Below are 22,530 nucleotides of genomic sequence, written 5' to 3'. Positions count from 1 at the left end.
TCGTCTCTGGGGTAACCTAAGAGTGGCACTTTCTCTGAGTGTCACGCGGTAGTACCGTGACACTGTTTTTTTTTTGTTGACTTCCAGTTCTCCTTTAACTAAGTCTTGTTTTAAAAGGAGACACGGCAAGTATTTGAGCGGTGAACATTATCTAGGTTAATGGAATTAACCGAGGACCACTGTTTCAGTCATTAAAGGTAATGTAACTCCTAACCCTCACAAAGCTGTCGAGGTGCTAAGGCTAGCTTATAAGGTTTATACTAGTAAAGTTCTTGTTTTACATAAGATGAGGAAGGAGGCAGTCATTACACAAGTCATATGTTATAAATTTAGGACAGCTAATAATTTTCTCTTTGAATAAAGTGATGACAACGTTGAAATAAGACAACTTTTAACATCTTTGTTTTCTTTTTTTAGGTTTGTACTGTTACTTGCAAAGAAGGAACTTTAGCCGTTAAGTTTGTTGAGAATGGCTGACAGCAGGGATGCCAGTGAGAGCTCCCCTCTTTTGGACTCAATCTCTAGTAGCAGAGATTCACGACCATCAGTTTTCAAGGGAAGGAGACTCGCATGTGCAGCCGTCCTGCTGGCTGAATCATTGGAAAGGATAGCATTCTACGGCATCACATCCAATCTAGTCCTTTTCCTCAACACTAGTCCCTTTTATTGGCAGGGCACCCAGGCCAGCCAGGCACCTCTGATCTTCATGGGAGTTACTTATCTGATTTCACCATTTGGAGGCTGGTTGGCGGATGCATATCTTGGGAAGTTCTGGACAATTGTTTCGAGTTTGATCCTGTATTTTATTGGCATGCTGTTTTTCCCTTTCATTTCAAATGATGATACCAGGATACACCTATGCGGAGAGGAGATGGCGTTTCCTGTGCAACCTGCTGAGTGTCTGAGCACAAACATTACCCCGCCAAGCAATGTAACCTGTCCCATCCGTGCCCCATATTGTGGTCCCGTAGTCTACACAGGACTTTTTTTGATTGCATTAGGTGTGGGCAGTGTGAAGTCAAACATCACCCCTTTTGGGGCAGATCAGGTAAAGTATGAAATGTGTTAATATTCTCATATCTCAAATGTATCAAGTAAGCAATGCTGACATGGATACATAGAGTATATCACGTAGAAGAGCTTTGAATAATATTTGATTTCCTACATCCCCCTGTGTGCCACTGGGTATGCAGTGTGATAGCATGGAGGTCTGACGTGGTAGGATTTCAGTTTTACCCTGACAGTTTACTTAGAGTTTGCATGACCCTGATTACCACAGCCATAGACCCGTAGTTTTTGTAAAGCTAATATTTTGGATCATGAAGAAGTGTAAATGACAAACTCTTTGCCTTTCTGTAACCACACTGGCAAAAATTAATTTCTTTTTCTGGTAATAAGAAGTGAAACATAGCACAACTGTTTGTTCTATGACAAAGTGTTAGATTACCCAAAAAGCCCTCTACATTAAGCAGTCACAGAAATGAAAGTTATTCAATGGGGTCATTGTTTTTGAAAATAATCAAACCAGGAGTGGATAAACTTTTCAAAGGTAGCTGGCACAGTAAATGTCATTAGCTCTTGAGCCCTCAACATTCATTACAGGATTTTCACATTTCTGTCAGTGCTCCCTTTGATCCTGTTCAAATACATAATACACAACATCAAGCAAGATCTATGCGTTTGAGGTAAACAAAACTGAATCACAGACACATGTACATAGTATTCAAGCAAGTTACAGTTTTACCAAGGCTGCTAATGTATTTGTGTAGGCAACTATTGATGCATAGATCTTAAAGTTGAGACATGAAATAAAAGCAGGTCTCAGATATTTTCCAATCATATTCTGCATTTGATGGAGAGTCAACATCGAAACCAGAAATTAAATGTTTGTCTTGTCCTGGCACAAGTAAAGGCTGGAGGGAAAATAACCACTTACTGTGATTGATTTTGTGTCAAAAATAAATGTTGGAGCAACAAAAGAGAAGTACACTCTGTGTATTGTTTTAAATGTTCTTGCACAGTAGTTGGAAACACATGACAATCAAGTGATTCATTCTTTAACTGAGTCTGCACAACTGCACAGAGAAACCTCAGAAGATGTATGCTCAGCTTCAGCTTGTGAATGTTCTGACTTTATCCCCCCAGTACTTAATTGTAACCTTACCGCTGCATCTTTGGTACTCATATATAAAGGCATATCCACTTCATCACACAGTGATAGAATCTGCATGTGGAATGGCTCCATGCCATTATGAGAATAGTATTATTCGTTTACATGGGCATTCAGTTGAATTTATAGTGCTTGTATGTTAAGCTAATGGTTGTTTCTATCATAGCTAATTCTGAAAGGGTGCCCAAAGCCTTGGTAAGCAGAATAAAAACGAAGTTGCTGTTTATGTGGTTATCACTCTGCTAAGTAATCCAGCCCTCACCACCCTTTCTTTTTGTCTTTGTACTGCTATCATGTGGTTTTGAAAACTGTAATGTTGAAGTGCTGATGATCACGCTTTTATAGTTGACCAGTGCTGCTATATTGATCAAATTTGTATGATGCAACATACGTATAACAATATTCAGAGTTTAAGGACCTTTATATTAGATGGCTAAATTATTATTTGTTTTAACCAATATTCGTGAATGTGTGACAGATTTACAATGACATGGTTGATTTATATGTAATGTCAGGTAAAGGACAAAGGACCAGAGGCCACACGTAGATTCTTCAACTGGTTCTACTGGTGCATCAACTTAGGAGCCATTCTGTCACTGGGAGGTGTGGCTTACATCCAGCAAAACATTAGCTTTGAGGTTGGCTACATCATTCCAACAGTGTGCCTTGGGGTCTCCTTCCTGGTTTTTCTTCTGGGTCGAACTGTGTTCGTCACCAAGCCTGCCGATGGCAGTGCCTTCACAGATATGTTCAAGATCCTGAGCTTTGCCTGCTGTTCCAAAAAACCGAGGGAACCTAACCTGCTCCGGTGAGTGGCATGCCAGATCTGTGTGTCAGTCAATTTAAGGTTTACTACATGAACTGAGTAAACTGAAAAATGCAAAAAAATGTATTGTTAGGCAATAAAAGTGGTATTAATGCATGGAATGACAAACCAGAGGCCTGCAATAACTGGCGTAACAAAGCATTGATCATGTGCATTGGAGAGGCTCTTTTAACAATGTATGTATTATTTTTGTGCAAGCTGGGAGTTAAGTGGGATGGTGACTTTGAACCAATGGGATAATACAGAAAGGTGTTGTTGGTAGACCATTATGTTAAAACCTCCTTTGATCCCCTTGTATAATTCTTTTTTCCCAAATGGCCCAGGACTTCATCATTGTTCCCTGTAGTGAAAAGTTATTCTGAAGGGCTGTTACTTAACTTTGAACCAAAGAAGCATAATCGGGTCAAAAACTTGACATTGAAAATTTTAAGTTGGGCAGTCCTGCAGCCTTTCAAGAACTCCTTATTAAGGCATTTTCTCCAGAGATGGGGATTATAGGATTTAGAATAAAGTTCTTTCCTATCTCTAGAAGTGCTGTTATTTCAGGGTAAGATGTTCATAAAGTAGTTTGCCGTTTCAAGATGGGAGAACATTTTTTTTTGTATAGTTCTGATTTATTTATGTATGTGTTCATTATACTGGCATTTTAAATGGTGTTTTAAAGATTCCTTCTCTTTTCAATGCCTATAAAGCAACAAACCAACATTACTTGACACTGCCAAAGTAACTTATGGAGGAAAATTTCCAGAGGAGAAAGTAGATGAAGTGAAAGCCCTGATGAAAATCCTCCCAGTTTTCCTTGCCCTTATTCCCTACTGGACTGTGTATTTCCAGGTAGGACTAAACAATTTAAGTAGAATTATATTGTCTCACACAACATAATTATTAGGATGGAATTTACTGAATGAAGGTAAGATTTCTGGAGAGCAAGGAAAATTACTTTATGCTGTGACTCTAATCTCTTTATTGTCATGCAGATGCAGACAACATACGTCCTGCAGAGCCTCCATTTGAGGATACCTGATGCTCCCTCAAACAATACTGTTGACCCCCACCAGGTAACCTAAAGTGGAGACACTCTCTGTCCAAATACCTATTTTTTTGTGTGTAATATAAAATGTAGTGTTGTAGTCACATTGTTGGTTTGATATTTTGATTTACTTGCATGTAGCGTTAATCAACTTGTTTACCTGCCCCAATATAAATAGGTTTGAACTAAGATTTTAACTGCTGAAATTAAAGGAGCCAGTGTGGTTAGAGGCTAGAGGTGGCAAAAAGCCTTGCCCATGGATTATTTCAGAAGGTTTTTTTCACAGACTGATACCTTGCAGATTAGCAACATGGCTGTGATTGTATCTCGCCACAACAGGGCTTCAACACTAATGTTCATTAATGGATGACTGAAATCCACTCATTGAGTCCACACGATGCACAGCTGTTCAAAAAAATTTAACCTTTAAAAGTATTGGAAGTGGAATAGACTAAAAGTTATACTGTAGCCTGTAACGCACAGGTGTTGTGCTTTTTGAACAGGCATGCTGAAGGTGATAATGAAGTGTACTGACTTCATGGAAATGTGAAGTGAAACACAAAGTTAGTGTTGTGCAAAAGGCACTTATACAGTGTTTTGTTTTACAATAACTTTCCCTGAGACTTGTACCACTGTAAAAATGTGCAACACAATTTAGTTTACTCACACTTTACCTCATCAGACTGTGATTAAGACCTGTATTGGCTTTTTATCTTTATTATCTACATACTTTTCATCGGGGATCAAAAACGGAACTAAGCCTTTTCAGCTACCAACCTTAACACTGCTCAACATCAAAAGGGAAGTGAGATTAGATGCTTCTGCGATGTGTTTCCTAACCTCACCTGACACATTTCTGTGGCTAAGCTGAAAAAATACTTAAAGAAAACACAGGCTACACTAATAATAATAACTGGGTATCGAGACAAAGCCCGATGAGATAATTACTTATGATTAGACTAGGTCTTTGAAAGCACTGTGTTAATGTTGCCTACAGTACGTTTGTTAATACATTAGCATTGGTTTGAATTACATTTTGTAAAAAAATTTGTGCCTTTATCTATTATTATTTGTTTTTAACAATAAGTAGGTGGAGAATTTAGATGATCTATACTAACAGTGTTAAAGCTGTGTGTGTGTGTGTTTTTACAGTATGTATGTTTGTTCATTATGGGAAGCAAAAGAAACAGAACATCGTGACCAATTGAAACCCAGGTCTGCTGAGAAACCTCTGTCATTCATGCCATGCTTCCTTTGAACTTTCTATCATTCCCAATATTATAATGCACAAACAAGCGAGGAAAACACTCTCTGTGGAGCTGTGAACAGATTTCCAGCAGGTACTCCAAGAAATGGAAATTCAATTTGAGAATAAATGATCCTATCAGAAGTCTTAAACCAGAGCCGCATCAGGAGCTCAGATGGCAAACATCCCTCGCATTTTGCAGTCTTTCATTTCTTATTCAGCGAGAAATTGCCTGAACTTACTTTGATACTGTGTACTGTATGCTAACAAAGGATCTTCTCATCCTCATTTATAGGTCCTCCACTCTTTTGCTTAGTGTAGTTATTCCTATTCCTATTCTAGATTACATTTATGGTAATACAATATATATTGTTGTGCTAAAAAGCTTTATTTTGGATTGACAGTACTGTATGTCACATATACCTCTTTAATTGAAAAGCATGTAAAAACAATGTAAATAAACTACTAATGCTATGTCTACTACTACTATTAGTGGCAATGATACAGTACCACTACCAAAAATAATTCTAGATGACACTTTGCATCTTTACTGTGAATTAAATATGTCTTTTCATTATTTTGGTTTTGACCACCTGGGGGTGCCACAGCAATATCAAACTCAAAGTACAAACATTTATACACAGGCACACATAAATGCACACAAACACTTACTAAACCACGATGGAATGCCCAGATATTCTCAGTATTTTTAATTATTTTGCAAAGTTTTAACTAATCTTGCTCCTTTGGATCCCCACAGATGCAGATGACGTTCCATTTCCCAGCCGCCTGGCTCACCATGTTTGATGCAGTGCTCATTCTTATGCTGATTCCCCTTAAGGACAAAGTTGTGGACCCCATTCTGAAACGCCACGGCCTGCTGCCCTCTTCTCTGAAGAGGATTGCTGTGGGAATGTTCTTTGTGATGTGCTCAGCAGTGGCAGCAGGTGAGTGCACTACACCTGTCCTCTCTGGACTGTCACATAAGTAGGGCAGAAAAAAAACAGGTTTGCACTTCATGTAGCAAATGCCATGCTTAATCAGTACATTCAAGACAATGATCACTGAGTCTGTACTGGCACATCTACATTATTTCCTATTTTTAATTAGAAGAAAGAGTACTATTTCAGTTTCTCAACAACTACTACTATATGGAGGAGCTACTATATGGAGGAGATTTTTGATCATTTATTTATTGTGTTTTTTGTTGGACTCAGCCGATGGTCTGTCACAGATTTATTAGATACCCCTGTATCTAAACATGGGTTTCCACCTGGCAAAGAAGAAAACTGCCCTAAAGTTTCTGGGTTTATTTCTTGTCTGGTACGGAGCAGGTGCTGGCACTGATCAGTCGCACTCACCTCACGTCTGTGGATTATTTTGGAAATGTAGTCTCAGCCAGGCATGTCAGCACAATTTAGCCGCATAGTAACACGCAAGCATTAATGTTCTGAGAGGAACAAGGCTGGAGTCTGGAAGAAAATAGATTGGTAACACTCATGAAAATCATTGAACATTTTATTTTTTTTGTTCACTGTTCGTTCACCTTTTTTAGATGCACAGTACATCCACCACATAGAATATGAACATGTTCTGTAATAATCACTTAGATATTAAATGGTCAACTTAAAACTTACTGCCAATTTGATTGTCAAATATTGACTGAAATAAATGTAATGAGAATTGTTATTTGGTTCATACAATTTTTCACAAAGATAAATCTCTTGTGCAACCCAGCCTTTGGTTTACTTTGGGTTTACTAGTGCTACTGGTATCCACTTGCAGCTGTCAATAAGATCATATGTCGTTGACATGACAGACACACGTATTGCCTCTTTTACTGGCAGTTAAACAGATCAGTATATTAAAGTCCACATAGACAACAAGTTAATAGCCAACACACAAAAGGCAAATCATGATCAATTTATGTCTCATGCAGTATGACAAAAGCTCACATACTAAAAGAGCCCCTTATCATTGTATGTGAGTAGTATTTAAAGACTGAATGTGTGATCTAGAGATTAAAGGAAATATTCTTCATGTAAACTTCTGTGTAGTGTATATGTGTTTTATGAGGAAGAGGAAGAGACAGGGGACTTTTTGGCTTACTTAAAATGAACATAGTGAAAAAGAGATGAGAAAGTTTGTTGAGGAAGAGTTTTTAGATGGTTTAGTCTGAGTTATTAAAGCCTGACTTGGCCCATCAAAAAACATCCTTTCTTCAATCAGCAAGATGTAGTAAATGGTCTATTAACCAGATCTAATGGGTCTACTTTTCGGTTTAAAGTAATATTTGCTTTTCAGAGGACATGAGCATTCCTAGAAGGAAAGGTGCTCAAACATGTTCATTTCTGAGTTTCAAAAGCTATTCAGGTATTTACTTTTCCATTTGGCATCTTGAAAGGAAGTGCAGTCCTTGCATTTGAATGCGAGCAAAATAAATTCTGAATATTGCAGAAAGCAATTTTGAGTCCTGCGAGTGGAGAGAAAGGGTTTACGATGGTGCAGCGGTGTGGCCATTGGTCACAGAATACAGGTGAATACACCACTGCACTATTTTGAAACTCAGATTTGACCTGGATTTTAGGAAATGTATCAGATGAGTGAATCCAGGCAGTACAGTAATTTACTTTCAAAGTTCCTAGGATAAAGTATTAATGATATTGTATCTGCATTTTATTGACAGCACTTTACCCAAGAATAATATGCTGAGCTTGCGTTGTTTATCTCTAGCATTTCCTTTTTCAGAATTCTTCAGTTATGCACACTGACTCCTGGGAGCTGCTTTACACTGTTATTGCATTTCCATCTGTATTTGCCTCAGCTGGATTTCTCTGTCCTTGGTGCTCATCTGCATCTGTCCACTGACTGAAATCATGCTGCTTAGAGACTTCCAGTCTGATAGGTGTGACCAAGTGTGGCATCTTTTGGCCAGATAATAGCCAGTATAACACATTGCATTGTCAGCCTGTCTCTTTGTGCTACACCACTGCTCTTCAGAGTTAGAAATCCCTTTCATCACCACGTGCAAGGAATTTGTCATGACATTATTGCAACAATATTTTCATAGCATTTTGTTGTACAAGCTGACACGCATTTCATGAGGACATGTGAAACTCCCATGCAGTAAAAAGGAACAGCTGAAGACCCATTTTCATGTGTGTCCCAGACATATGCTGGAGCCAGAACTGAAAAGATTTGCTTACATTTTGATGAGAGGCTCTTTTAGTATGTTTGTCTCTCCTCTCTGTATTACTCTCTCGGTCTCCCTGTGTGTGTGTGTGTGTGTGTGTGTGTGTGTGTGTCTCGCTCTCTCTCTCTCTCTCTCTTTGTAATTAATGACAAATAATTAATTATCAAAGATCACGCTGGTCAATTTGATGTGTGATGTTTAGTAAAAGGAAAAGAGTAGGTATATGTGTTTATAGTGTGAGATTCTAGGCAGCCCAGTGACCACACTACCAGAGATAGACTGGCGCTATTATAGGATAGCTGGAATACTAGGGCTACAACTCCTCTCAAATAAAGCATTAAGTGTAGTTATGATAGGAGGGTGTCTCTGGGTGATATCTGAAAATACCCACTGGTTACATGATAATAGCTATGAAATAAATTCTTTTACAAGGCGGCAGTCATGGATGACAACTGCTTTGCTCCTATTATTGAACTGTCTGCACTTTCATTACCAACTGCCATAATATGAAAGCATTTAGATGCGATCTAATGAAGTGATAGGGTAGCCTTAAAACTAGCTAAATCTTTAATGAACTGTCACTGAATCCTCTAATTCTGGCAGTGTTTTAGCAGTTTGTTGATGGACTTTAGAGTGACAAATACTTTACTGAGTGTTGCTGAAATAAATAGGCCTCCAGATACATACAATGTAATGTCTGTACTTATGTTGTAGAATTACAACTTGTAAATATATATGTGTAGTTTTAAGACAATGCTTTGCCCTTTTCATTGACCCTCAGCTAACTGTTTTTCTTCTTTATGTTCGTTGTCCATCCCCTTAGGTATTCTGGAGACCAAACGCCTGGAGATTGTCAAATCAAATGGTACCATTGACCAGGTGCTTGGCAACGTTATCTACTACGCTGCAGATTTACCCATATGGTGGCAAGTGCCACAATATGTGCTGATAGGAATCAGCGAAATCTTTGCCAGCATCGCAGGTACAGTTTCTTTAAATCTCCAGTTGAATTTGCAGCTTTTACAAGTTCTGATTTAGCACTGTAGTCAGTTACACATGAGGATTAGGACAAAAAGTAAAATACAGTATGCGTCATACTAAACTACTGTGGATGGCTTGTGGGCTGAAAGACATAGTGCCCATTCTGCTAAGCAGAATGCAATGAAGACTAATGTGCTAAACCTTTTTGAGCAGTTTGTTTGATTCATTGCCATACTGCTGAGCTTAATGTGTTTGTGGCTTGTAGTCCAAAGTAAATAACCCAAGATGCTGATCGATAATTGATTATCCTGATTTTCTCACAGCCCTGCAAGACATTGTTAAGAACTGGGCCATTTATAAATAAGGTGTGGTTAAAGCAACCTTTTGAAAAACAATGAAACTGTTGTTTTGTTCCAGCCAGTGACCGGCCTCCCGTTAGCACTCTTCATCTGCTTGTTATCCGAACACATAGATAAGATGGATAAATGTCTACTTGCCTATGCTGTACCACCCTGAGGTTTTACTAATTTTGTCACCACAGTTACCATCATAACATAATCTTTTCACCTCTGTGTTCACTCAACCAGCATGTTGAAATTTACCACTATAAATTCTAATGTACTAGCATAGTAGCAGAAATGGTACATAATACTGTATCCCCTAGCCCCTCCACTACATACAGTCTCACTTGAGCTGTAATAAAATCCACAAATCTAAATGTTTGCTTTTAGTTAATTTAGTGATTTAAATCGCAGAAAAATCGAAGTGCTTTGTCACATTGAAGCAAAACTCTAGTAATCTGCAGTAATTCCATAAATTGGTCAGGCAGCATTACCCACAATGACCAAATGCAGCCAGATACTGTATATAGGTTCCATGGGGTAAAGGGTGTAAAAAAAAAAGTCATCAGTTTGACAAATCTCTCACTGTAGAGCACAAAATAAATTTGTGTAACCTCCACTGCGGTACCGGGGTGGTGGCCAAAGATATCTCGCATGACTGGAAACCACCAGGAAGTCTGACTTGGGTAAATTAACTTCCTGAGTCCTGAGCTTTGTAATAACTCTTCATCTTTTCATTTTTTTTCCCTCATCTTTAAAGCCACCTTAATTGCTGAGATTTTTTGTGATGTGTGACAATAGGAAGAATAGTTTTCCTAAAATAGTATTTCAGGAAACATTACTAAGCAGTGTTTGTGAGTATTGCAAGATTTGTGAATATGATGACTTGAAAGCTGATTTAAATTCACAGCTCTATTAGTGTTTCTGCTCAGACAAATAATTCCAGTAAATATCTATTTGAGACACATGGCCACCCATAATCTTTTTGTGAACATTTAGCAGGCTATGCTTTCTTTAGAGAAACCCCTTTCTTGTTCTTCTCCCACAAATGATTAAAAAGAAAAGCCCTGAATCAAAGCAGGTCAAAATAGTTTATGCTGGAACTGACAGCCATAAATTTCTTTGTGATACTTTCTAAGTATCTACTAGAAACTGTTTGGTAAGAAGCTGGATCTCATTTCTTGGGAGCCCTGACCTAAACAGGAAATGCCATTTTATTAAAAGCTATGAGAAGTAAGGGCATATTGCCACAGTAATACTATAATGTGACAAGGTGAGAAATTGCTCTTATGTTATATCAAATCATGGCTGCAAAATCTGAGACAAGAATCAAAACAACAGCAATAATATTCTCTTTTATTAAACGAAGAGAATTTGTGTTTGTGAGAAATGCATTGAACATTGCAGTCTGGCAGCTCTTGGACCATTTTTTTTATTCCACAGTAAACTCTAATGCACAATAGAAAGCTGCTGGTATTGTGTTTTATTTATCTACAGTTTTCTTTTTGTTACTTTGTGTCTTTTTCTGTACAATCATGACCATGGCAATTATCTTGCAGATTCTAGCCATAATTGAATCATTCTTCAAATACTCTGGGTCATGTTGTCAGCTTTTACATACAGCCCATGCCTTATTTCTATATTAAGAGTAAGGATTGAATCATGAGCTGATTTGGTCTATTCTGGGTTTTTGTGGGAATGAACATTTGTCATCTTTGAGTTTAAAATCCATAGATACTAACATTTGTTTAATGAAATTCCTACAAAGCTCTCGAACAGACTTCTTATAAGCCCTCTTTAAAAGCCTGGAATTTGCAATGAACTACAGTATCGTGGTCCCAGTAAAAGTTTAATCCAGACATAACAAATCTGTAGGGATCCTTAAAATAAACTTATGCTACTCACTCCCTCTGTACAGACCCACAGGGCTTATTTCAAGGAACATTAGCTGACAGAATTGTGACATATGTCTGGTAAAGAAGACTATTTCCCCCAGTCTTCTTCTGTTTGAATAAATCTATTCGAAACCTCCGGTGCCATCAAATTTCCTCGCTGGAATCCTCAGTCTTGTAGGACGGTGGGCAATTCATTGCACATACTGTACATCACCCAAGTTTGTCTGCTTGTAGGCAATAAGAATATGTAAAAACTTCTGCAAAATGATTCCCTACAGCATTTTTAATTATGTATTTCACTTTTGAAAATGTTAAAGGCTAATGTTGTTTTTTGAGAAAGAAAAACCACCCCTCTAACTATGCCGACGGGAGAAAAAATTATGTATGAATTTTGAATTCTGTGCTTTCTTTTTTCCCTTTTTCTCCTATAATTCCGGCTTTTGTTTGAGAAAAAGGTCACACTGTTTGATTTGCGTGTGCGTGTGTCTGTGTGTATGGGGGCGGGTCACTGTATCTTAAGTTGTTGTCACACTCAGACAAAAGCTGCATTTGGGATAATATTGCAGCGTTGATCTGTACTGCTCCCTTTGCTGTGCAGAGCTGTATTCAAGAATCCCCACCAGCCTTTGCAGTCCCCTGTGATATGCATTGACCAGTGTTTGTTGCTATCAAAAGGTTAGCAGACGATATAAACAAACTTATTGTGGTGAACTTCTAGAAAGGCCATGTTTCCACTCAGTAATAACCTTATGTTTGCCATGTTTCTACTTTATTTCTTATTTTAATGCACAAAAAGTGCAGGTATCTGCAAAGAAATTGTTCGTCTCTTTAATTTGTGCAGTGTCCCCCTCCAAGGAAGGTCTCAAAAGGCAAACATATTTAACTGCAGCTCCGTAATCTTTTCTGGCAGATGTAGCTATGGGGCCTCATTTGAAAAATCACATGTTTGAGGTGCCATGAAATTATCAATGTCAGCTTGCAGGCAGACAGATCTGTAGGCAAAAAAAGGCACAGATTTGATGTTTTTTCCCTCCTCATCTGTCTTTCTCTCAGGTCCCTTGCCCATTTTCTCAGTCTTTTCTGTCTTTCATGACACGGTAAATATTGAGTGATGTGTTTTCAAAAAAAAAAAACTGTTTTTGAGACTGGTACTAAGCAGAGTAGATAACTAACAATAGCACCACAAACCAGTGCCACCTTGGTAGATTAGCTGCCAACCACCTGCCGAAGAAGCCTTTTGGTCTTGCATACAATATACTTAAAGGAAAACAGTGATTGTCAATAAAACCCATTATGTTATACACACAAAGACTAATATTTTACCAAGGTGAAGTGCTATCCTGTTAGTTTAACCATGACAGACCAACATTTATAATAAGTAATGTGTTAATGTACAGTATAGTGTATATCCCAAAATCAGGGAAATACCAGCTTCATTCCAACTATTAATGACTCCGGCTTCCAGGTTTAGTAGCTACCTTTTACAACATGCAAACTATTACTATGTTCAAGCTGAAAACATTTCGCAAAAATTCAACACAAGTGTTTCTGTGTGTTTGCTCTCATTGTTGCAGGCCTGGAGTTTGCCTACTCTGCAGCCCCCAAGTCCATGCAGAGTGCCATCATGGGGCTGTTCTTCTTTTTCTCTGGGATTGGCTCTTTTGTGGGCTATGGTTTGTTGGCTATTGTCTCACTCAAGGCCATTGGCTGGATGTCGTCCCACAAAGACTTTGGTAAGAGATACAGTAGCCTTTAAAAGCGTTTGTACTGTTAACATTGCATACCACGGGGAGGTAGAAAGGTGACAAATTAAAGCTTTTGTATAATAACAAATGATTGTAATACTGTGTATATCTTAGTAATGAAGCCACAGAGACTGATACCTCAACAGTTCCTATCAATTCAGTAGTGTTTTATGTTGAGTTTAAGCCTATTGTTTTGGTTTATTGGTACATCTTAAAGCTACACTGTGGAACATTTGGGAGTCTTATTTGTCTGTAGGATGTGGCTCAAAATCCATCAACCCAGGGTGCCAGAGTCCATCCCAGTCAGATGTTGTGCATATCTATATCTATAGGACACAGTCAGACACTGTGTCCTATAGATTCTTGCAAAGTACCCTTTCGTGTCACAATGTGGCTTTGCTCAAAAACCTGCTGCCAGGGCTCTTCTGTAGATATATATCACAGCTTTGATGACACCATTCCATAATAAACTGTGCTATGCAGCATATCTACAAAAAAACATTACAAACTTTTGTGTTAACTTTAACTGTGTGATATGATGTTGCTAAGAAATTAGTAATTACCATAAGTGTTTTTGAATGTGTTTTTCATCAGTATCCATTTGATTTATGTAAACAAAAAGGAAGTTTAGACAAGATCTCTGTGTCCCAGTTCCCATTTAAAAAAATGCTGCTCTCTTCAACTATCTCCAACACACAGGTGATGGATCTTCATATACAGTTTTTCAGGGCTATTGAGCATTACAGTCAAATCAGCTGGTTTATCTCCAGTCGAGTGGAGTATTGACTTTCACATTGACTGTATGTATGGACTTCTAATAGAATGGTTGGTATTGATTCAGAATACTGAAATTTATTTTCGCTCTGACATACCTTAATATTGTTCCCAGCTTGTGCTGATTTAAAAATGTACTTAAATAGTTTGTAAATTAGATGCAGACAAGAAGGGTCAACGCCCAATGCAGAGCTCTTGTTTTAAGAGTTCCCCATAATAAATAGACACGTCAGACTAAAGACAAAAGGTTTGTGTAAATCTGTCCAAGTGGTAAAATGAATAGCAGGGTAGTGGCAGCAGATGGATGGGCTCCCTAGCGAGAGGAGGCTCCCAAACCAGATGCACTTTTCCCTAATCATGCTGTAAATAAGCCAACACTGTAAATTGTTTACCCACAAATACCTAATAGCTCATTAATACAGTGGGCCGACAGGTAGGGAGGCGCTTTTGATGATGTTAGCACTAGAAGATGCTTTGCACGCTGCATAAATCCATCCTTTGCTCAGCCTGGCTTGACTTTAGGGGCAGTTAAACTAGAGCTGGATTGCCTGTAAGCCTGGTTTTTGCCTTTTAAAAACAAGTCATTTGAAAGGTGAGCTGCAGAATTGGAACAAAATAGCCTCCTGGCCACTGATAAAAGACATGTGCCACAAAGCATTAAGTAAAGTCAGGAACCATGTTTTTGAGTCTGTTTTCGACAGTTTGTTGGATGTTTGGTTCTTCCGCATCTCACAGCTCTCTAGGTGGAATGGATTCAGCTTATTTCCATGGCCGCGGGCAAAGTGGTGTGCAGTAAACAGCATCTTGGGTGAGCTGTGCCGAGTTGTACTGGCTTTTGCAGGCCTGAAGACAGATGAGCAACATTAATCACAGGCCCGGATTCTGATTACATAGCCCTGCTACTCTTAAGTAAAGCTGTCCCTTGAGCATTACATGGAGAAGGCACTGCTAGCCTGGCATCCCACTGGTGGTTGCTCAGCTCTTCTGTGTTGTTCTGCAGCTCAACCTTTTCCTGCTCTCTAAACTAATGTTATGAAGTATAGGTAAAATGTCACATGAAAAGTCCATCAAGGCTACTCTTTGTTATGGTATTTAAACATCGTGAGACACTATAAGAGCAAGCACATTACTTATTTAGCTCTTTTTCATTGACAAGAACAGTTCACACAGACTAGTACTGAAATAGTTAGTTGAAAAACCAATTAGTGTTAAGTAATCTGTTTGTTCTTTTGCCACCTGAAGTGCTAATAGTGTGAATATTTGCCGTTTATTTTAGACTTTGATTTTATTAAACCTGTGGGGTTTGGACTGGCTGGTCACATCTTAAAATGTACATAAGTGAATGACTCTTGCATATACTGTACAGTAATGTGTGGCTGAATGACCACATGTATAATTGAAACAATCTGCAAATTTTAGCCATATCTGGTGTCAAACATCAAATCCCACAGCACATCACTCCCCTCTTCCCTTTCCTGTCAAAGACTGCATGGATCTGTTTTAACCTCATAGGCCAAGTGAGTCAAAGATTGACTCCCCACTAATATTATCCTTTACACAGGAAGAGGTTTGTGTTTCCAGAAAATTTCTTTCTTTTTGTTTTTTTGCATTTAATTAGATTCATGTTTGCAATAAATGGTACTGTATCCGAAAGCCGCTTTGGTCACATGACCGAAAATAGCCTTTTCTTTGACCAGTCCTCAAGTCCTGCTAGATCTTATATCAGATGTTTGGGACGTGCTAGGACATTTAGAGCAAGCTGACATCAGGACATCCTGCTCATGAAGTGTTGGATCACGATCAGTGAAATGTCAGTGTTTTAGTGGACGTCTTTAACGTCCGAAATGGCAAATTTAACACGAACCTTATTCTGTCCGAAAGGGCTCAGTTTTAAAATTAAAGATTTTGTGCATGTATTAGGCATGTCAGATGCAATGGAGTGCGCTTTAAAATGTTTAGCATGTTACAGACAGTTACAAAACATTTTTTACATGCCAGGGGAAAGGCAGAGAAATAACTATATTTATAGCTGAAACAAAACATTCATCGATTCCCTCTCTGATTTCATTCCAAGCAGAGGATGGCATTGGATGCATTGAAGCATTAAAATGTTGGGTCATTGCACTGAAGGTCTGGATGAATTGATCCATTTTCAAACATTTAATTGATATCGACTCGTTTTAAATGGACTCACATGATCTGCTCAAAACCACCTGAGGTAAACTGTCCCACAAGTTTATATCGCTCAGATATTAGATGGCTGGGCCCCTCGTTGGGGAATTCAGTAAAATCAAATCTTGACATTTACTAACTCAGCTGTAAAACATTTCCACTGAGCTCAGTGTGGAAATCTCAGAGACATCTGTACTCATTCCGTAATGCTCTAATCTGATTGGTTTGGATTATTCCTTTATACACTAAGAATTTGCCTTTAAAATAAGTTTCAAATATTTATGGACTTTATTAATGTCTTTTACAGCAAGTCTTTGTTTAGTCTTCTGCTGCTGTAATTAGCCTTCCAGATTTTTTGAAAGTGCTTAGCAGCCAAGTGGACCCTGGGGGGTGGAGGCTAAAAGAAGGAGGTAGAGCCTAACTTAATGTACAAAGAAATCAAAGTGAGAACCTTACAAAACTGAAAGCTTGCACAATTTTCATTACTGTTCCAAAAAATGTAGTTTTATTCCTTGGGAGCTAGTTAAGAGGTGTTTTGAGAGAGCGAGAACAAGGGTTTTGTTTAGTCTGTGTAGTAGCATTTTTGTTTAATCTTTTTCCTTTAAGTGATCATAAAAGTAATAATTTCAATCAGGAAACTGACAGATCAGGATTTATAATATCCTTTGTGCTGACATTCAATATATGCCCAAGAACAAACTCAGAGAGTGGTGACTATGTTGCTGTAAAGCTTGTACTTCCATTTTCCATTTCCGTATTCATCATTTTTATATAATATTTTACTAAAAGCCCTGGATATTGTTGTTTTCAGCCAGTCATCCCTTAACATAATGTATATGCTGGCTCCATGCTTTTTGTAAGTGATGCTGCTCTAATAATTAAGACTGCAGCAGCTGGCTCTTGGTTATCTGTTAAAATGAATTATCGAAAATACAAGCACCCTCATTGTAATTCCCTTTTCCTTTCACACTCTTCTGTCAGGCACATTGTGTTGCAGGTCATGAATTATGCAGACACTGCTTTGGTTTTTGATCTGTTTCCTATAATTTAAACATTTGACCAGATTGAGATGACAGCCAAGTAAGTTGCAAAGCTGCAAAGAGGGTCAAAGTGTCTGCGTTTACATTTGTCAATCAAGTCATTAATGCTCTGGCAGAACTTCAGTCATCAGCTGTGTTTCTGTTCCTGTCTCAATGCTTTCAAGCTGTAGACATGGCCCAGTGCAAAGAGCATTGACAGAGAATCAGTCCTGTGTTGTGTAGTGTTTCTTTATTCCTCTGAGTTTCTAATTATCCACGCGAGCATTCATACGGCAGTGAGAGTGGGAGAAGGATAATCTATATCACCATGTGATCCGCTCTACTGATCGCAAGCGATCATGCAAAGCACTAATATCACTTGTTTCAAATGGGTAAATCCTGCTTTTTTTATCAGCAGCAAATGACACCTTTTAAATCATGTTTAAGAACTTTAAAGTTTTTGTGTAGAGCACTGAGGTAGCTAGCATTCACTAAGGTGTGAAATACTGTTTCAATCACCGCTGAGCAGATATGTGTGTAAGAAAACCCTTCGTTACACTGTTCCTAAAGGACCAGTATTTTGCCTGTGTTCTCCATGGTCTTGTGTATGATTCATTAACCCTTGCATTTGTAGAAAGCATTAAGGTCAGTAATCTAAAACCCTGTGATAGCAAAGGGTACTTCTCAGTTCCCTTAAGTACATCCATGTTTTCCTCAGTTGCATCTTTTCTTTCATTCTTAGTCCATCTAACTGAAGACATGAGGAGAGGCGAAGGAAAAAGTGCAAAGAGAGGAAACGAAGAAATGTGTTTTTAGAGAAATGACACATCCTTTCCTCTGAACCATCATTTGAAGTGACATTCGTTTCCGATGATGGAGGCTTAGCTGGATCAGCTGTCATTCAGATTTTAGGGCTCTATGTCGACTTTTGTTAGTTTGGAGTTCGTACTTGCCCATATATGCGCTGTCCAAATAATAATTGGGGCACATGCTTATCACCATCTGCACAGCGTTCTTATGTCTGTATATTTGGAGATGTTTGAACTTTGTTTCAAACATAAATGTAGGGAATGTCTTGAATCTGCCTGTATTTGGATTACTTTCAAATTCATTATTCTGATATCTAGGGTATAATTAGTATGTTTTATAATATTTTTTGTAGGAGTTATTTAGTAGTGCAAATGTTTTTAACTAACTATATATATAACCACTTAAAAAGGGAGGTTGGAATGTGCCCAGTATTGGTTCGTCCGTCCAGTCCATTTGTTGACAACATCAACAAATGTTGGAAGTTGCCAATGAATTCAGTGCAGACATAATTGACTATTTTGCTATAATTGATTAAGATTAAATAATAGTTTCAAGTCTGTATTTGAGAGAGTGCACAGAAGTTAGATAAACTTGCACAAATTTGTCCTTAGACCATCAAAAGGTTAATCATTAGTAATAGATAAACAAAAATTAAATGCTCTCTGGGATTTCTTGCCTAAATACACCTTTCTAGTTCATTCCTGCAATGAAATATTCATGTATTTTTCCAAAGAGACAGATATTTTTATGTAGTGGCAGATTTTAATAAAATACAAATGCCTTATGCTTTTCCAAGCCAAAGAAGAGCTCCAGCTATTAGCCACATACAGTGACATTTTATGTGGGAGAATAAATGGGATCAAGGGGCAGTCAAAACAGCTTCTTCCACCTCTCAGCTCTATAACAGCATAAAACATGAACGCATTAAATAACGTAAAACGGCTAAAATATCAGGTCTGTTTTAGTCTTAACGCCATCTTGACCCAGAGGGCTGTGAACTTTAAACTGACAGGTGTAATTAGACTGTACTTCTTGCAAAAACCCCTGCTATGTGCATAGGCCGCGTTTGAATTGAGAACCCCTCCCCATATTTAATTAAATTCAGGTCTGCTCCTCGTTTTCTGGATCTTTATTCAGTGTGACAGCTCCACGTGGAGAACCTAATGGGAGCTTTCGGAAGAAGGCAGAAGATTACTGTGGGGCTTCATATTTACTCATTTGACGATAATGTAAGATGTAAGCTATAGGTATTTCTGTTTGCTGGTGAAGCTATTCCTTCTAGCGAGACTGTTATATAAAGTAAAGATATGTTGTAGAAAAATATTTAAAAGGGTCCTTTCTTCCATTTAAAGCTGGTTAAGAGGCCAGTTCGTCCGAAAATGTCTTCATGTCCAGAAAAGTAGTAAAGAGACTCATTTTATGCTACATGGATACAAAGTCAATGCATCTGCCTGTCATGGTCAAGAGGACAAAAACTGCTCTAATGCAAATCCAATTGTTTCCTTACTTCAGCAGTGGATATGTATTGTTGTCAGCTTTGCCCTTCATGTAAAACCCTAGCAATGCAAAAACCGGATTTGTTTACAGCTTTTCTCCCGAGGTTTGTTGCTGAATGATCTTCAATCAACTTTGCAGCAAGTGCAAACACAGTTTAAAGGCTACTGGTTAAATTTTCCAGACCCAGCAGGAAAAAAAGGGGAGCGATTGTCAACAAGTAGCACTTTTGTAACGTTTGAAACTTACTCCATGTCCTTAGTTCTGTCATTCTCGGCTCAGCAGTGTTTGTCTTCATCTCCCTTCTTCAGAGGTTATACTTCAGTCCCTGTAAATCATAGTGGAAGCACCTTATTCTTTCTCCGTTTTTTCCTTTTATTAGATCCCCTTCCCATGAGGAAACAAACCATGCTTTAATACAGATGAAAGACTCTTCGTCTCCAATCACAGCTAAGGGCCCATATTGCTGTGTTATTTCTGACACTTCAGTCCCACATCATCGCTGCCATTCTGTAAAAACAGTAAAGTGCAGGGTCAACCATCTTCACTTTCAAGAGGTTTAACAGTGCTGAAGTGAGGAGTAAACCCCCCCCCCATCCCTGGTGAATCCTAATTCCTGACAGAATCGTGTTTTGCTGCCATGCTCACTTCAAGCCTGCCTTTCATGTCTAGTAAAAACACATCAACCTGCCACAGTTGCGAGCTTGTGGCCATTTACCTTTGCCTTTGGTATTTTTTAAACATGCAGAAGTACTTTGTGATAAAAACCCTCCTGCTGTCCCCCAATGAATATTACTTGACTGAGTCTTTTGTTCTTCAGATTTCCATATTTGTCATTTTGCCATGCAGCTCACAGTTTTTTAAGCATCATCTGAATGCCAGTCTTGCTGTTTTGAGTCTCAGCTAAGGGGGTACATAAGCCATTATAATAATGTTCTTGTTTTCTCTCTTGTAGGTAATATCAATGACTGCTCTCTGCACTACTACTTCTTCCTCCTAGCGGGGATCCAGGGCCTCACCTTGCTGGTCTTCCTTATTGTCTCTGTTAAGTACGACAAGCAGAGGGGCAGAGCAGGAAGCCAAAGGCAGAGGCATGCCTCTTCCTGACCTCAAGATTAGTCGTCGGTCCCCTTCCCCATAATGTACGATGCCTTCTTCTGTCATTATATTGCTCACTGCCCAAAGACCCTGTCAAATAATGTAGGTACTTACCAATCAAATTCTACAAAAGTTTGGTTTACCTCACATCTAATTCTGTCACGACTCTATAGTTCTTATTTATGTTTGTTTTAGCTTCTCAATCCTTTATCCTTTTTTATATTGACAATGGTTTTACATCACTGAAACAAAAGAAATAGGAGCAGAAATGTGGCACATTTTGACTGTACTCACTCCTGTGTGTTTACTTTCTTTGATCATTTGCATTTTGTCTTCAGAAGAGGTGTTAGATTTTCTAATTTTCAAATCCTAAAGAATTTTAAGTTATTTTCTATTTCCTAACAGTTCCTAATATACTAAGTATTTTCATACATCATCAGTATATTCAAACTGTCCATTTAAATGATTTTTCAAGTATCTTCCTGAAATTGACTAAATTTGTGCATTAAATGTACTTGAGTGCAGATACTTATACAGCACCACAGTTGTAATTAAACTGAATGGGAAATTAGTTTTAATGTAGGGGGGTGTTTTTATGTTTGTTCTGTTATTGCAGATTGCTGTTAATGTTCAGAATAAGGTGTTTATTTGACAAAATTCTAAATGAACATACTTAGATTTATGTTTGATTAATGTAATATTCAAATCTAATCCTGAAATGATCTATCCAACATTTGTCTCCCATTGTCTGTGAGTCCATACTGATTACAATCATCACACCTTACATGAATAATACCTCTTCATGCTAAAAAATACTCCACAGCTTCCATGATTTATTTGTCATGGTCAAACTGCAAAACCATATATCTGAATAACAAACAACTGATTAAACTAATTATTATTTAACCTCTAGATTAATAGATCTAAGACTAAGACTCAGCCTTGAGTGTAGCTCTTAAAATATTTATGGAATTAATTAATATATATAAATTAAAAACCAAACCTGTTCATACTGACATCGCCTCATCTTCATATAGCTTCACAGTATTTTTTTTGAGAAATGTGAATCAGTGTTATCATGGCTTTGCAGCTTTGCCAGAAATTCTATGAAAATATGTTTGTTTCTGTTGTATTTATTACACTGTGCTTATTAGTTAACTTCATTGGTAACAGTTGACAATACGCAATCTTATTCACATTCAATTATGTATTGTTAATTGTTGAGTATGATGTGTGTGTGTGAGTGTGCGAGAGAGAGAGAGAGAGAAAGAGAGGGATAGTCTTGAAATGTTAGAATCAGTAGAGCACAACATACAGGTTTTAAAACAAGAAAACTCTCAGGATGGAGGAATAATGTTGAGTTACATAACTCCCTAGGAAATTTAAAACTGTCTTTGGGAGCTCAGAAGAGTGTTTACCCTGTGGTGTAAATTCATAGAAGACGGGAGCTATCTTACTGATAGTATTTGATGTCTGTTAGTGATTTGAGTTTGCATTGAATTAGTCAGACAAATGTGTTTTCCTTGTTTTATGGCATTTTTTTTATATATATACACATGTTTTATCATCTCAGTCTTCTTAAAAAGATTTAAATTTATTTTGCTGCAAAACTGGAAAATTATGTTGTGGAATTATTTGTGGTCATTAAAGTATATTAAACATTAAATCATTTTCAGCCTGTGCAATTAATAAAGCATGATTTGAAAAGGTAGTTCAGACTTTAGTTAAGAATGGTT

General features: G+C 37.9%; 1 protein-coding gene across 1 annotated transcript; it reads left to right on the top strand.

Moving 5' to 3' along the window:
- Positions 1 to 58: 58 nt before the first annotated feature.
- Positions 59 to 22,471, top strand: slc15a4 (solute carrier family 15 member 4). Its single transcript, XM_067520025.1, has 9 exons — positions 59 to 197; positions 418 to 1,048; positions 2,686 to 2,978; positions 3,689 to 3,830; positions 3,974 to 4,054; positions 6,033 to 6,219; positions 9,289 to 9,447; positions 13,257 to 13,415; positions 20,652 to 22,471. Exons 2-9 carry the CDS (start codon positions 470 to 472, stop codon positions 20,801 to 20,803), a joined length of 1,752 nt encoding a protein of 583 aa, XP_067376126.1. The 5' UTR covers positions 59 to 197; positions 418 to 469; the 3' UTR covers positions 20,804 to 22,471.
- The last annotated feature ends 59 nt before the right edge of the window (positions 22,472 to 22,530 follow it).

This window comes from Channa argus, chromosome 11, assembly GCF_033026475.1.
Source record: "Channa argus isolate prfri chromosome 11, Channa argus male v1.0, whole genome shotgun sequence".
Lineage (NCBI taxonomy): Eukaryota > Metazoa > Chordata > Actinopteri > Anabantiformes > Channidae > Channa > Channa argus.
Note: the sequence above shows the minus strand (reverse complement) of the source record. Positions and strands in the feature narration are given on the sequence as shown.